Genomic DNA, 13,214 nt, shown 5'->3' with positions numbered 1-13,214 from the left:
GTAAAGCCTTTGATTCAGTGGTACATGACAAACTCTCCTAAAACTAAAATCTTACGATATCTCTGGACACCTGCATTACTGGATAGAAGCATTCCTGTCAAATAGACAACAAATGGTCAAAATTGGGAGCATCCTATCAAATTCTGTACCTGTCAACAGTGGTGTCCCCCAAGGCAGTGTTCTAGGACCAACTCTTTTCATACTCTATATAAATGACCTCAGTGATCATATCAAGAGCAACTGCATTCTCTTCGCTGATGATGTAAAGCTATTCAAAACCACAGAGAATACTGCTACCCTTCAAAAAGACCTTGATTATGTATCAGAATGGTCAAACAAATGGCAACGTCAAATCTCAACAAATAAATGCTCTGTCCTACATATTGGCAAAAAACAAATCAGAAAATAAAATACAGGCTGAATAGTCAAGACCTTGTTGATGAGCCAAACTCTGTCAAGGATCTTGGAGTACTCATCTCTAATGATCTAAGTGCTAGAGCCCACTGTAACAACATAGGCAGAAAGGCGTTAAGAGTTGTTAACCTAATCTTACGTAGCTTTTTACATAGCTTTTTCTCTGGTAATAACACACTAATAACTAGAGCATACAAAACATTTGCTAGACTAATACTTGAATACAGCTCATCACTCTGGAACCCACGTTACGTATCTGATTAACACAGTTGAGAAAGTCTAGAAATATTTCACAAGAATATGCCAATATGTAGGACAGAGCATTTATTTGTTGAGATTTGACATTGCCATTTGTTTGACCATTCTGATACATAGTCAAGGTCTTTTTGAAGGGTAGCAGTATTCTCTGTGGTGTTGAATAGCTTTACATCATCAGCGAAGAGAATGCAGTTGCTCTTGATATGATCACTGAGGTCATTTATGTAGAGTATTTGTTTCTAAGTGGAGCATGATGGATTGGTTAATAATTGATTCCATGACTTTACAGGTGACGCAGTATAAAGAGATTGGTCTGTAATTTTCAATTAGGCTGGGGTATCCCTTCCTGAGGGTATCACATCCTGGGGATGTGGCTTGTGACCATAGTTTTGGCAAGGAGCTGGTCCTGAAAGATTTTTCAAAGATTATGCTTAGAGGTTTGGCTATGGCAGTGGATAGCTTTTTTAAGAAGTAGGCACATATTCTGTCCAGTCCAATAGATAGAGGTGGTTTTAGATTGTGTAGAGCTTTTTCAACATTGTCTTCTGTAAAATCGATATGTATTAGATCATTGTAGTTGTCTGTGATTCAACCAGGAAATACTGGGCATGATCCATTGCTGTTTACAAATACTGAGCCAAAGAATGTGTTAAAGAGGTTGGCTTTAATAGTGTCGTCGTTGAAGTCCTTTCAGGGGTGGAATGGACCTTGAGTCTTTTAGTTTGTTGTTTATAAAATTGTAGAAAGTGCGGGTGGAATTGGTGCGTAGAAGGTCTTCTTCTTGTTTAATGTGATAATTGGTGCATTCAGTTTTTATCTGGTGGCATAAATTTTTGTATCGGCTTTTGAAGTTGGCAATGTGACCAGATTTGTTTTTCCGCCAAAGTGATTTCTTTTTGGATTGAAGCTTCCTTATTGTTTTGGGTAATTTGTTTTTTCTGGTTTTGGGGGTTGTTAATGGTACATATAGTTTGATGAATCTTTTGACTTCAAGTAAAAATATGTTGTAATGGTCTTCTACAGTATTGTATCCAGAGAATAGAAATTGCCAATCAAGGGATGAGAGATCGTTGTTTATAAGATCATAGTTGCCTTTTTTGAAGTTATAATTGGGGATTCCGTCGTTGTGATGATTTTTGCGTGGATGTATGTTGAGACAAAAGTCAATCATGTTGTGGTCACTGTTGGAAAAGGGTTCTTTAATTTGTATTCCATAAATTGAATTCAAACTATTGCAGAAGATGAGATCGAGGCAGTTGTTAAGTCTAGTGTTGTTGGTTACTAGTTGTTCTAGTCCCAGATTTGTTACTGCATTGTAGAAGGTTGCATGTGTGGGTTCATTCGTACATTCGTTAAGGGTCCAGTTAATATGAGATAGATTGAAGTCACCAAGAAAGATAAAAGCGTGTGGGCAGGATGATGCCCATGTTAGTAGTGTATTTAGCTTGTTTGCATGTTCAATGTCATAATCGGGCTCTGTAACATAGTAAGAACCAAAATGTGATATTTAAGGACAGTTCACAGATGATGGTCTCAGGAATAGCAAGCTCCTGGGTAATTTGGATGTTTTTTAGATGTAGGGACTTTTTATAGAAGATAGCAACACCACCTCCTCTATGGATTTCACAATCTGATCGGTAAACATGAAAGTCTCTTACTGTGGTAATGGGGAGTCAGGGAGAGATGCGTTGAGCCATGTTTCACAGACAAATATGTCGAATTTAGCCGTATTTAGTAAGAGGAGAAATTCAGGTATTTTATTTACAAGGCTTCTTGCATTGAATAGCTTGCATTTAAGGCCAGTTGTGGTTGGAATAGAGGTAGTTAGGGGCATGCATGCCTTGTTTTGAGTGATGTTGGATTGGATGGGGTGGGGTTGGATGCGGAGTTGTGGGTTGTGTGACTTTCTTTTGATGCAATCAGCTCTGTAGTCAATGTATAGACTTTTGGTAAACTGATGTCATATTAGAATTGGAACTTTTGGAAAACTGATGACATATTAGAATGGGAACAACATTCAGAACATGTAGCTTTGCAGATTGAAGATGGATCTGCTCCAAATCTCCCAGATCTTGATCTTGCCTATACTGACTTAGGTTCAAAAGAAAACTCCAGAAAGGCTGCACTCTGAAATCGTTTTATTGGGGGCAGGAAAGTCTGGCTTAATTTACTCTGTGCCTCACTGTATCGTGATCTTCTACAAATGCTGACAGCTGGGGCATATGCCTTCTGATTGGGCCTGCTGCTTCAGCTCCTCCAAAATTGGTGCTGTCGCATGCTCGAACATCTTTTGCAGCACCTCTGTATTCGCAATGCTGTAGCTGTGGGTAGGAAATGAACCAGGAAGTGAAATAAAGAGTCAATTGGAAAAAGTACTGTAAGCAGGGGGGAAAGAAGGGAGGGGAGAGGGTATGAACATTCTAAGCTTAAAGGGGATTTTTAAAAATCCATTTAAAATCCAGCTCCTCTTGATTCTTCTAAACATGCATGCCATTATCATGAGCTTTAGCAACTTGACCTTTTTCAAAGAAATGGAAACAGATGTTCTCAGGAATATAAAGTCAATGCCAGATACTCGATTTTGTAGAAAGCTCCATTTTCAGCAGCAGCCAATTAACTGCTCATGTGAATAATCAGTTTACTGGCTTCTGTAGTACTGAACCGACTCTTCTGTGAACTGGAAAATTGAAATTACTTGCTAGTCCATGAAAGGAAATCTGTAATATTAAGTCTGTGTTTTTGGTTAACATACTGTTCATGGACTGCTTAAGTAAGGGTTTTTTTGGGTAATGATGGAAAAATCTTAAAGAATTTGTTCTCATTCATCATGTCCATCCAATAAGAGAATGTTTCTCACCCTTGGTAATGTCAAGCTGTAGAGGCTTTAGCTAATGAAAACTGGGGAATTCTGGGAATTAAGATCCATACAGCAGAAAATCGTTAAGTTTGAGAATCACTACAATAAGCTATGACAAAGGTAAGCATGCTCAGAGACCTCTCACTTAAGTTGCATTATTTGGAGATCCAAGACTACTTTTTCATTGTCCCTGTCTTCTTGCACACCATTCTTCCAAAGGTTCAGATGGCCCTAACTGTATCTTTCAAAGGCTTTTCCTCGGACACTGGCTATGGGGGTTTTCTCCCAGTTGACTGTTTCTGGATTGGTTTGGGTCGATAAAGCTATTTTGGAAATATATTTTATTGTATTTTAATATTGAGGGATCTATTGTTTTTTTGGTGTGTGTGCACTGCTCTGGTTCGTATATCAACTGGACAGCTATTAAATTGATTTAATTAGTCAATCAATCATATTAAGCCATAATGTGGTAAGTTTGGTTTATCTCAGTTTTTGTGGCCCATGGGGATTACCAAATCCAGCACACCATCTGCCATGCCCAAAACATCACAGAATGTCACAATTTAAAGGCAGAATGCCGAATTTTAATGCTTTAGTAAAAAAATGGCAAATAAGATGGGAATGGGAGTCTGAGCCCAGAAGATGAAATACATTTATATTAGTTAACAATTTTCTTCGACAGAAGCAGCAAAAACCTCTCTATAACTTTCTTAGGTAAGCAAGTCACTGGAAGATTTCTTGTAGCCCACCAGCAGGCTGGAAATTCAAGCAGTAATCCAGGCCTACCTTTGATTTATGTCTTAACGTGTGTATGTAGCCAATGCAGATAGTCCTAGTTAATGACCATATCACTCATATTTATGGATGCTTGCAGGGTCCCAATTGTGGGACCATGATTTTCTGAGGGTTTTTAAATGGATTTCTGGCATTTACTTCTTGGTTCTGGTAAAAATGCCCATTGAATAACATTGATCCACATAACAACTGTGGTGTTTAAAAACTGTGGTTTTTGCTTAATAGCCTCCACAAAAAAATGTTGTAAAATCAAATGTGGTCAGATGGTGACCTGCTTAACAACTGACATGATTTCTGACTATGTAATTCCAGGTTCAATTAGTCATACAGTAAATCAAGGCCTATGCTTTGTTTAATAAATTGTGATTAAGACAACCATTATTTAGAAGCTTTATGACCTTGGCCTCCATGAAATCAAGGAAATTAAACTTATTGCCCTAATCTATGCATCCTTTTTTAAACTAGCCTTTGATTTTCATTATCGGGTTAGCCTATATTCTTCAATTCTGACTCCAAGGTTTGAAATAGGTACCTGGAACATCTAGCACAAGTAGGAGGAGGCCAATTAAGCGCTTCTATGTTCTTGAGTGTACCAAGATATCGGGATACATCTTCCAAGAGTGGATTCACCTGCCAGAGCCCATCCAGGTCTACACGGAGCTGAGTTAGAGATACTGATGCCCGCTTTGCCCTGGCATGGGAAGAAAATGACAGTAGCAATAAGTAAATATAGCAAACATCTACAAATTTCAAATTCAAAGCCCTGCAACAGCTGAGACAGATGCAAGTTTGTGTCTCCACACAGATCTTGGCTCTAGAAAACAGTAATTGTTCTTGCCTCCATCATCTTTTAAATCTAGTACTTCTTTCATTGGGAATAAGAGACCACAACTCAGAAGGACCTAAGAGCACTGGAGATTGGAGGAGAGACATGGCTGTCCAGCTTCAAGAAAAGATACTCTTTGCTCAGCAAAGGCACATACGTGGCAGAGACTTCATCCAGTTCCTCCCGCAGCATCCTGAGTGCTTGGCCTTGTTCCACTTGTGTCCTTTCCCTCTGGGGAAGCACTCCTTCCAAGCGTATCCCCAACTGGGCCAATAGCCGCAACACCTCCTTCTGGGCTAGCTCCAGCATGCATTTCCTTGAGTGAGATATGATAGAAAGAGACCAGGTTGGAGGATATCTTGGTGCCTCCAGCAAAATCAAGACCCCTTCCCATTCCCTCCTCAGAGAGGTACCAAGAGAGCAATAGTGCACTTCTGGATATCACTCTCCCCAAAGATGGGCAACCTTGGGGATCATGCTACTTATGAGGTACAAAAAATTTTTGGAGACCCCACTCGCCATCCCCTATTCCAGCAATTGCCATGAGGTCTTACCAACGAAAGTCTTCTACTTGAACCTGTTGCTGTAAGTTACGCAGTTTCTCCTAAACAGAGTAGGGGAAGTGACAGAGAAAGAACAAGATTAACTTGTGGTATTTAGTATATGTAAACTTGGTTCTTTCTGGGAAAGGCTAATATAGAACAAGTTACCCTTGCTGGTGGTTTAGTATGTGTGTCTCAATTATTTTGATTTCCCTTGGGGGCATATGGTGGGGCATGGCTCAAAGAAGTCAACATGGCAGCTGTGATCACTTGATTAAATCCTGTCCATTTTGTTATGTCCATTGCAACAAGCTTAAAACTGGGCCAGGACTCCAATTATGTGATTCCAATTATCTTATTTAACAGGCTGATCTCCTGTGTTCAGTTTCTTTATTTCCTTTCCTTCCTGCCCAATGGGCTGCTGGAACAATTGGTCACCTTGGCTTGGCTGCAGATGTGGTACACAACTGGGCTAAAGCAAGAGAAGGAACACATTATTTATCTAAAATATACCCTTCACCTCAAAGTGAACCTTTAGAAAATACAACTCAGCAAATCTTCAGAAGAATGCAGTCTTGTGCTGCTTTCTTTGTGAGTGCTGATAATGAAATCCAAATAATTCCAAACCTTTCAAATGTAATAAGAGGGTAAATGAAAGGGACAAACTGCAGGATCACTTAGAGCATGTAAAAAAAGAGATGGTTCGGCCAGAAACCAGAGGATGGGCGAGATGGAGAATTTGCATCATCCTTTCCTCCTCCTCCTTCTCTTCCCTATTTAGGAGTCTACAGAGGATAATAACTTAATATTGCTATCTTGACACTTAACCATATAACACTCAGATAACCCACCAGGAAATATGACCATAAATAACTATGGTGATTAATTAGATTTCTACCCCAATTTTGAGAAGTTCAAGCTGGCAAGATTACTTCTAACTTTTCTGGTTTCTTCCAGTGGTATTCCTTTCAGGGGGCTGGGCTAATAGAGGTCTAAAGACACCAGTCCCTCCCTCTCTCAGCCCAGCCCTCTCAAAGGGATATGGTTGGAAGAAACCAATTATATGTATGTCTGTAAGTCTATAAGAAGCCACAGTCTCTTCAGTGCCAGTCCAAAGTTAACCCCTACACAATGCTGGTGAGACTTTAAAAGCAAAATCTTAGGAAAGGTAACAACAAATCATTTTCATATTGCTGTTAAAACCTATATATCACAAGGAATTGAGCATGGTTGAGGGTGCTTATTTTTCCTGTGCACAGCTCCTCCAAATTTTCCAACAATCATCTTGTGCAGTATGCGAGCATGAGAGAGAGAGCTTTGATGGTTGACCTTGGACCTGAATTATAATCTCCTTAATCCCTAGTAGGCAATGGCTCCCTTTTGGTAAAAGGTTCGTGATATTTTTTTATTGGAAAGAGAATCACTTGGCAAAGCTGGAAAAAAGGCTCAAAAGAGATAGGAGCAAAAATTGGTGTCTTCTCTCTCACCTCCAAGAGGGTTGAGTTTTCTTCCAGCACACTGGTCTTTATTTCAGCATCCTCCACAGATTTTGTCACCTTTTGGCAGCTTTCCTTCAAGAAATTTCAGAGGGGAAGAAACTCAGATGGCCAAGCATTAAGCAAATGGCATTAGCTAACATAGATTTGCATTCAATGTGGTACATTTTCTATAAAAGTCTTTTCAAGAAATTGTGATACAGAAGAAGCTGAAAATTCTCCCACTTTTCTTTTTTTAACTAATGATAAATTTGGGAAATATATGTGTAAATATTTCTGACTATCTTCTCAACTTGATTGCACCACATGCAAAATGACTCTTATTGAGGAAGGTCTGTATTGGGGAGCACATGAAGTTAATAATAAATTAAAAGAAAAGCAAAATCAGATGAGCATCCAGGTTGCTTGCCCAAACAAATGCTAGGCCCAACAAAAAGATATTGGAATTATTTTATAAGTATTATAGGAAGCCCACAATGGAATTATTTTCTGCAACCTTATAGGAAGTCCACCGTGGAGCGTATGTATACTACTATGATTCTTTTGCTTTTGAATCAGGTGTTACCTCAGGTAGACATCCAGCGTGCCTTGTAGACGCATCCCTGAAGTTAGAGAAGTGCCAGTAATAACCAGGACTTTGTGTTTGGCTTAAAGTTTGGCTGCTGTACTTCAATGCCAGCTCATTTTTCCTCTGGATACAGAGGATGGAAGAGACAATGTGATAAATCTGAAGTAGCAGACATAGACAAGACTAGATGTTCCAACAGAACAGACACTTTCCGTTCACTAGAGAAAGATGAGAAGTAGCATCTTCAAGTGGAATATGCATTTAAAAGATATACAGACCCCAAGCACATGAAGAGTACAAATGTTCTTGGGGAAAATTAGCAAGAAAGCCTGTTAATCTACTGTAGCACTAAAGAGACCAGTGTTTTATGCATTTAAATAACTACCATCATGGCATACAGTAGCTATTGGGACAATCACATTATTTAAAGAGCCATAAGATAGTTGTTTTTGGTGAGGAAGGGGAAAAGAAGCATTTTTACTTGTTAATTATTAGAACAATACTAATTCAGGGCAAGATAATTATCTAGTAAAGCAGCAACAGGTATATGGGTTGGGCTTGTAACTCATTTCCTCACCCGTTGGCTAGAAGTATCATCTTCATCTTCTGACCAAGCTGGCTTCATGGGAAGCAGAGGATCCCGTCTTTCATCTCCTGCTCCCCACGGCAGGCCCTCATTATCTGTGGATTCATTCTCACTGATGGAATCATCATGTTCCTCATCAGTTAGATTCAGGAGAGAAACATTAGTAGAAGCAGAAGAACGCTTCAAGTTCAGATTAGGGCTTTCACTGGTAATATGGGGCTCAACTCTGGGTTTGGAAAAAGTACACATATTATTCTTAGATAATGGTAATGGACTACTTTTTTCCTTACATAATATATAGCAGAGAGGTAGTTTTGATCATTTACTACAAGAAAGAGCCTTGTGATGCCTCAATGGCTAACATATTTTTTGGCAACCGAAGCTTTTGGGAACCAAAAACAACTCTTGTCTGGTAGCAATTTTATAATTTTTTTGCCATGCTTTTTTAAACACCCTTCATGAGCAAACATATGTCAGTACATGTAGATATTAAAATAACGACAAAATCCTAGCTCAGTTCTCTCAAACATGATGCTTTCCAAGTTGTGTTTGTTGTTAGCATCCTCAATTTATGGGATTACTATATGGAAAGTCTGGGATATCCTGGAAATTTTGAGAATTGAAATACAACGCATTATTAGAATACCTGGTTTTACTTATGTATTGCATATACTGCGATCAAGTTAACACATTTTGGGTGACTCACATACTATCCTATCCCTCTATCAATAAATGTAAGCAACATACTATTCCAAAGAGATAGGTCAACTATCAAAAATACTCTCATCCCCATCACTGCTTGAAATGGGGGGGGGGGAGTCCAAAGAAGCCCCTCCCAGATAGGACCCACAATATTTATGTGAAGAAGATGGTTCATAAAGTAGTACAACCCAACAGGGGGAAGATTTTATAGATTAAAGCAAGGATTGTATACAGGAAATTTTATTGTTAACCAATGCATAATTCACAGCCCAATGCTACCCTGCTGAAGCAGATCTCAGCTTGCAGCCTTTGGGCACCAACTCGAGTTTTAATAATCTTCAAATGCAGCCCACACAGAATATATTGGAATAAATAATGTTGAGGTAATGAGGATGAGTGCCTACTGTCAATGTCTTCCACTCCCAAGGACAGAACAGAAACATTAGAACAGAAACACAGAACACAAACACTTGGGAAAAGCTTTCCTGGTAACAGAATCCACCTGTTGATCATACAGAAGGATCCCTATTTTTATCCTAGTTCTATCAAGCCAACACTTGGGCACAAAATAATACCAATTGTTCCTGAACAAGCAATAACTTCTGCTTGCTGTGATTCAGTTGAACCTAATTTCTTGCCATTCCATTCGGTCTCTCACTTTTCCCATTCTGCGTGAGGATCTCCTCTACATTTCTTGCTATGTTGAGGCCATAAAGTTTGGTGTCATTATGCATAGTACATACTTTTGAACTCTCCCTCCAAACCATCAAATGACCTTTCCCAGTGGTTTCATTTAAATAACAAACGGGAGAGATCAGAGGAGAATCAATTCCTGGGGCACTGCACATTCAAGTGCCCTATGGTGTCACTTCTCTTGACACTACAAATATAACCTAAGAGTGGAACCACTGCAGAATAATGCCACCCATACACACACACACACACACACACACACACACACCTATATCACATCCATCCCTCTTAGATAGTTCAGAAAAATATCATGGTACAGAACATTAGCGAGAAGTTTAATTGTAGAGGAATTCAAACTTCTGGTTGCAAAATTAATGTCAGAGACTCCTGTCTGCTACCTCAGAGTTCACAAGATCAAATCAAGTCCCAAAGGACCTTTTTAGATGCTGTCTCAGCCAATCTGTTGGATTCTACACACAAGGAATCCAAGTTAGCTCAAAGTCTATAGAAAAGGCTATATTAAAAAAAAGTCATCAGGGAAAGTAATTCACGCACATACAAAGCCAGGATTTCTGAGATCTCAGTGATAACCATCTTAAGGTGCAATTTCTTATCTAGCTGAGTGAACAAACATTTCACTTAAGAAAGCAGTATTTAACAACCATGTATATATAAAACCTGGATTTTTCTCCAGCACTATAGTTGGGACCAGAAAATGAAGAAAAGAATGGGTTTCCCACCCCCACACTTGCTTGGGCAGGAATTAGAAATGATTTTTTTTAAAGGAGCAGTGATTCATATGCTTTGCAAGAAAAGTAAACTAAAGTGTAAGCTCCTGAGTGTGAATCAGCATAATATATGCATAAGGGCTGACTGGCTTTTGAGTTGCATGTTGTTGGAACAAAAAGCCAATTTGATTTGATAGAATCAAATGTGTGCTGCTGCCAAATACCTCCCCCCAGGCTAGATGAATTCTCACAACACCTATCCAGTTATTGTCAGCAATAATTACTGTTATGCTACCTGCTCTAGATCAGATGATATTTGTTATCTACTTAGTCTAATGTTGGACTACAAACTTTCATTATTCTCAGACAGCTTGGCCATGCAGGCTACAAATTCTGGAAACTATAGTCCAACAAAGCTGGGGTCTGAGGGCAGCAGCTCTCCATAATCCAGAGATAAAAAAGATTATTATTATTATTATTTTGCATCATCCACTTTGGTCCTTTCACCTGAAGATGTCTAGGACTGAATCTGGAAACATTTGTAGGCAAACAGATGCGCTACTGAGCATACTCACACATTTCCCTGTATATTCCCACATGCTGCAACAAATACACTGAACTCCACCTCCATTCTTTTTCTTACCAGGTCACTCACCCATGGAAAGGGATAGCTTTCTTCTTTGGGGGGATGCTAGTAGACTTTCCAAATTCCTCCTTGCTGCCCTGAGCCTGGCTCTCAGTTCCTGTTGGTGTGTCTCCAGCCTCATTTATTTCTTTGAATTGCCAGATGGTCTTCACCATGTTGGCCATTATTGGGTTGGGGGTCAATACCTGATTTGAGCACAAATTTTCTTCTCTGCACCTGGGAACATCTATCAGTTATAATCCAGTCTGCTCTCCAAGTGGTGCAGGGATCTCCCAGCTGCTCTTATGACCTCACAACAGTTGCCATGGGTGACCATCATGTGACCCCATTTTTCCATCAACAGTTTATATGATGTCAGTTTATATGATGTCAGCATAGCATTCAATGGAAAGAAAATTAATCCAAGACTGTAATCCTGACATCAAAGAAACTCATTGATATAGCTGAATCATGTTGAACTGCATTATGGCTTAGTTATATGTAAAATGAAACATTATTTAAAAAGTTCAAACCAATGTATTTAAATGAAATTGTCTTTTTTTATACAAGATTCATTCGGTGAAGGATCCCCGTCTGTCTTCCCCATAGCTGCAAGCACTTATAGTTTCAGATATCAGAGATAAATACAGCCAGGGTGCACAAGAGGCTGGCTGGTGCATACACACACACACCTCAACTTGTGCAAGCACCGGACGCATGCATGTGCATATACATGTAGCTTGACTCCTAGTGGAGCTGCATGTGCATGCATGTTGGCCTGCTGCTCATGTGTGTTGAGCTGTGCATGTGTGCACCGGCCTGCTGCTTGCACGATCCCGGTTACAAGTAGGGCACAGGCTGTGGTGGGATTCAGCCAGTTCGCACCACTTCGGGAGAACTGGTTGTTAACTTTCTGAGCAGTTTGGCGAACTGGTTGTTGGAAGAAATCATTAGGGCAGAGAACCGGTTGTTGAATTATTTGAATCCCATCACGGCCCAATAGTGGGCTACAGCCAGGGGTTTGGGGACCCGTGTTCTAAGAGATTGGTCAGTAGGTTTAAATCCCGCCTGCTCCTCTCCCTATTGGATCTGGTGAATCTTAATGTCAAATAAGTCCCTTCTGCAGATCTGCATTTTCAATTGGACATGGTTTCCCAAGAAGCCCACCTAAGCCGGCCTCCCCCTGTGCCCCTTCGGTTTGAATATCTTGATCGATTTTAAGAAATGTCAGTCAAAGGCTGCCTCACCCATTTCCTCTTAGGCTTGAGGGATGTTCTTGCGAAACCAGCAAGTGGAATTGCGGCTCGCTGCTGGGCGGGGAAGAGTTCTTGGGATCTGTTATTGGGCGAGAAGTCCATGTTGGGATCATCATCAAATTTCAGCCGATTGGCTTCGGGGGAAAAAGGCACAACGAGCAAGGGTGGCCGGATGTTTCTGTCCTTTGTTCAAAGTTGCCAGTTGGGCAGTCTTCCCACCATGTAGGCTTGTTTTGGAGAAATGTTGCAGGAAATTTTCAGTTTTTCAGGTTAATTGGGGCTGTTTCGAGTACTTTTAAAGGGTTTTGATATGGGACGATATAGCAAACTGATGAATAATAACTGCAAAATGTATCCCAGGGGCGTAGATGATGCTGGTGCACTGAGTCAGTCAGCCTCTTCCCCTCTCACTGCATCGCTGGCCCCTCATTCTCCAAATCCAGATTCTTCTTTGTCTTTTCCCACTTTCCACCTCCTCTCCCAAGGACCTTTTGCAAAAATGGAGAGGGAGGGGGTTTCACCCTTGCAACCTCCAACATCCCTCTCCTTAAATATTTGGATCCCTCAACCTTTCCTGAATTCCTGGCATCCAGATGCCAAAGTTTTCACACACACCCCGGCTTTTTTACTCTTGCCGCCTCCTCTTTGTGGCAGGTCCAGTGCCACTGCTGTTTACCCAGACCAGCTCAGTCTCACATCTCCTGCCCTGAGATGGTGCCTATCCCACTCTGGTGCGTAGCCATAAAGCAGTCACCGACTGGCAAAGAGAAGCCCGGTGCTGCTGATGGGCATGAACCAGCTCCCACTTCATCTTACCCTTTGCTTGCCTGGCCCACACGCAATTCCCACGCCTGCCCAGAGTTGGAGG

At 40.5% G+C, this 13,214-nt stretch overlaps 1 protein-coding gene across 1 annotated transcript; it reads right to left on the bottom strand.

Annotated features, from left to right (window-relative positions):
- Positions 1-2,869: 2,869 nt before the first annotated feature.
- On the bottom strand, positions 2,870-11,278 carry LOC113413382 (testis-specific serine kinase substrate-like). The gene is made up of 7 exons (XM_026669554.2): positions 11,121-11,278; positions 8,334-8,568; positions 7,180-7,263; positions 5,705-5,754; positions 5,308-5,466; positions 4,857-5,015; positions 2,870-2,993 (listed from the first exon to the last, which is right to left on the bottom strand). The coding sequence occupies exons 1-7, from the start codon at positions 11,273-11,275 to the stop codon at positions 2,870-2,872; spliced, it is 966 nt and encodes a 321-aa protein (XP_026525339.2). The 5' UTR covers positions 11,276-11,278.
- Between the last annotated feature and the right edge of the window lie 1,936 nt (positions 11,279-13,214).

The sequence above is a fragment of the Notechis scutatus genome, chromosome Z (genome assembly GCF_049901735.1).
Source record: "Notechis scutatus isolate UNSWTSFEM ecotype Mainland chromosome Z, rNotScu1.2, whole genome shotgun sequence".
Lineage (NCBI taxonomy): Eukaryota > Metazoa > Chordata > Lepidosauria > Squamata > Elapidae > Notechis > Notechis scutatus.
The sequence above is the reverse complement of the archived record's forward strand: the minus strand, read 5'-3'. Positions and strand labels throughout refer to the sequence as shown.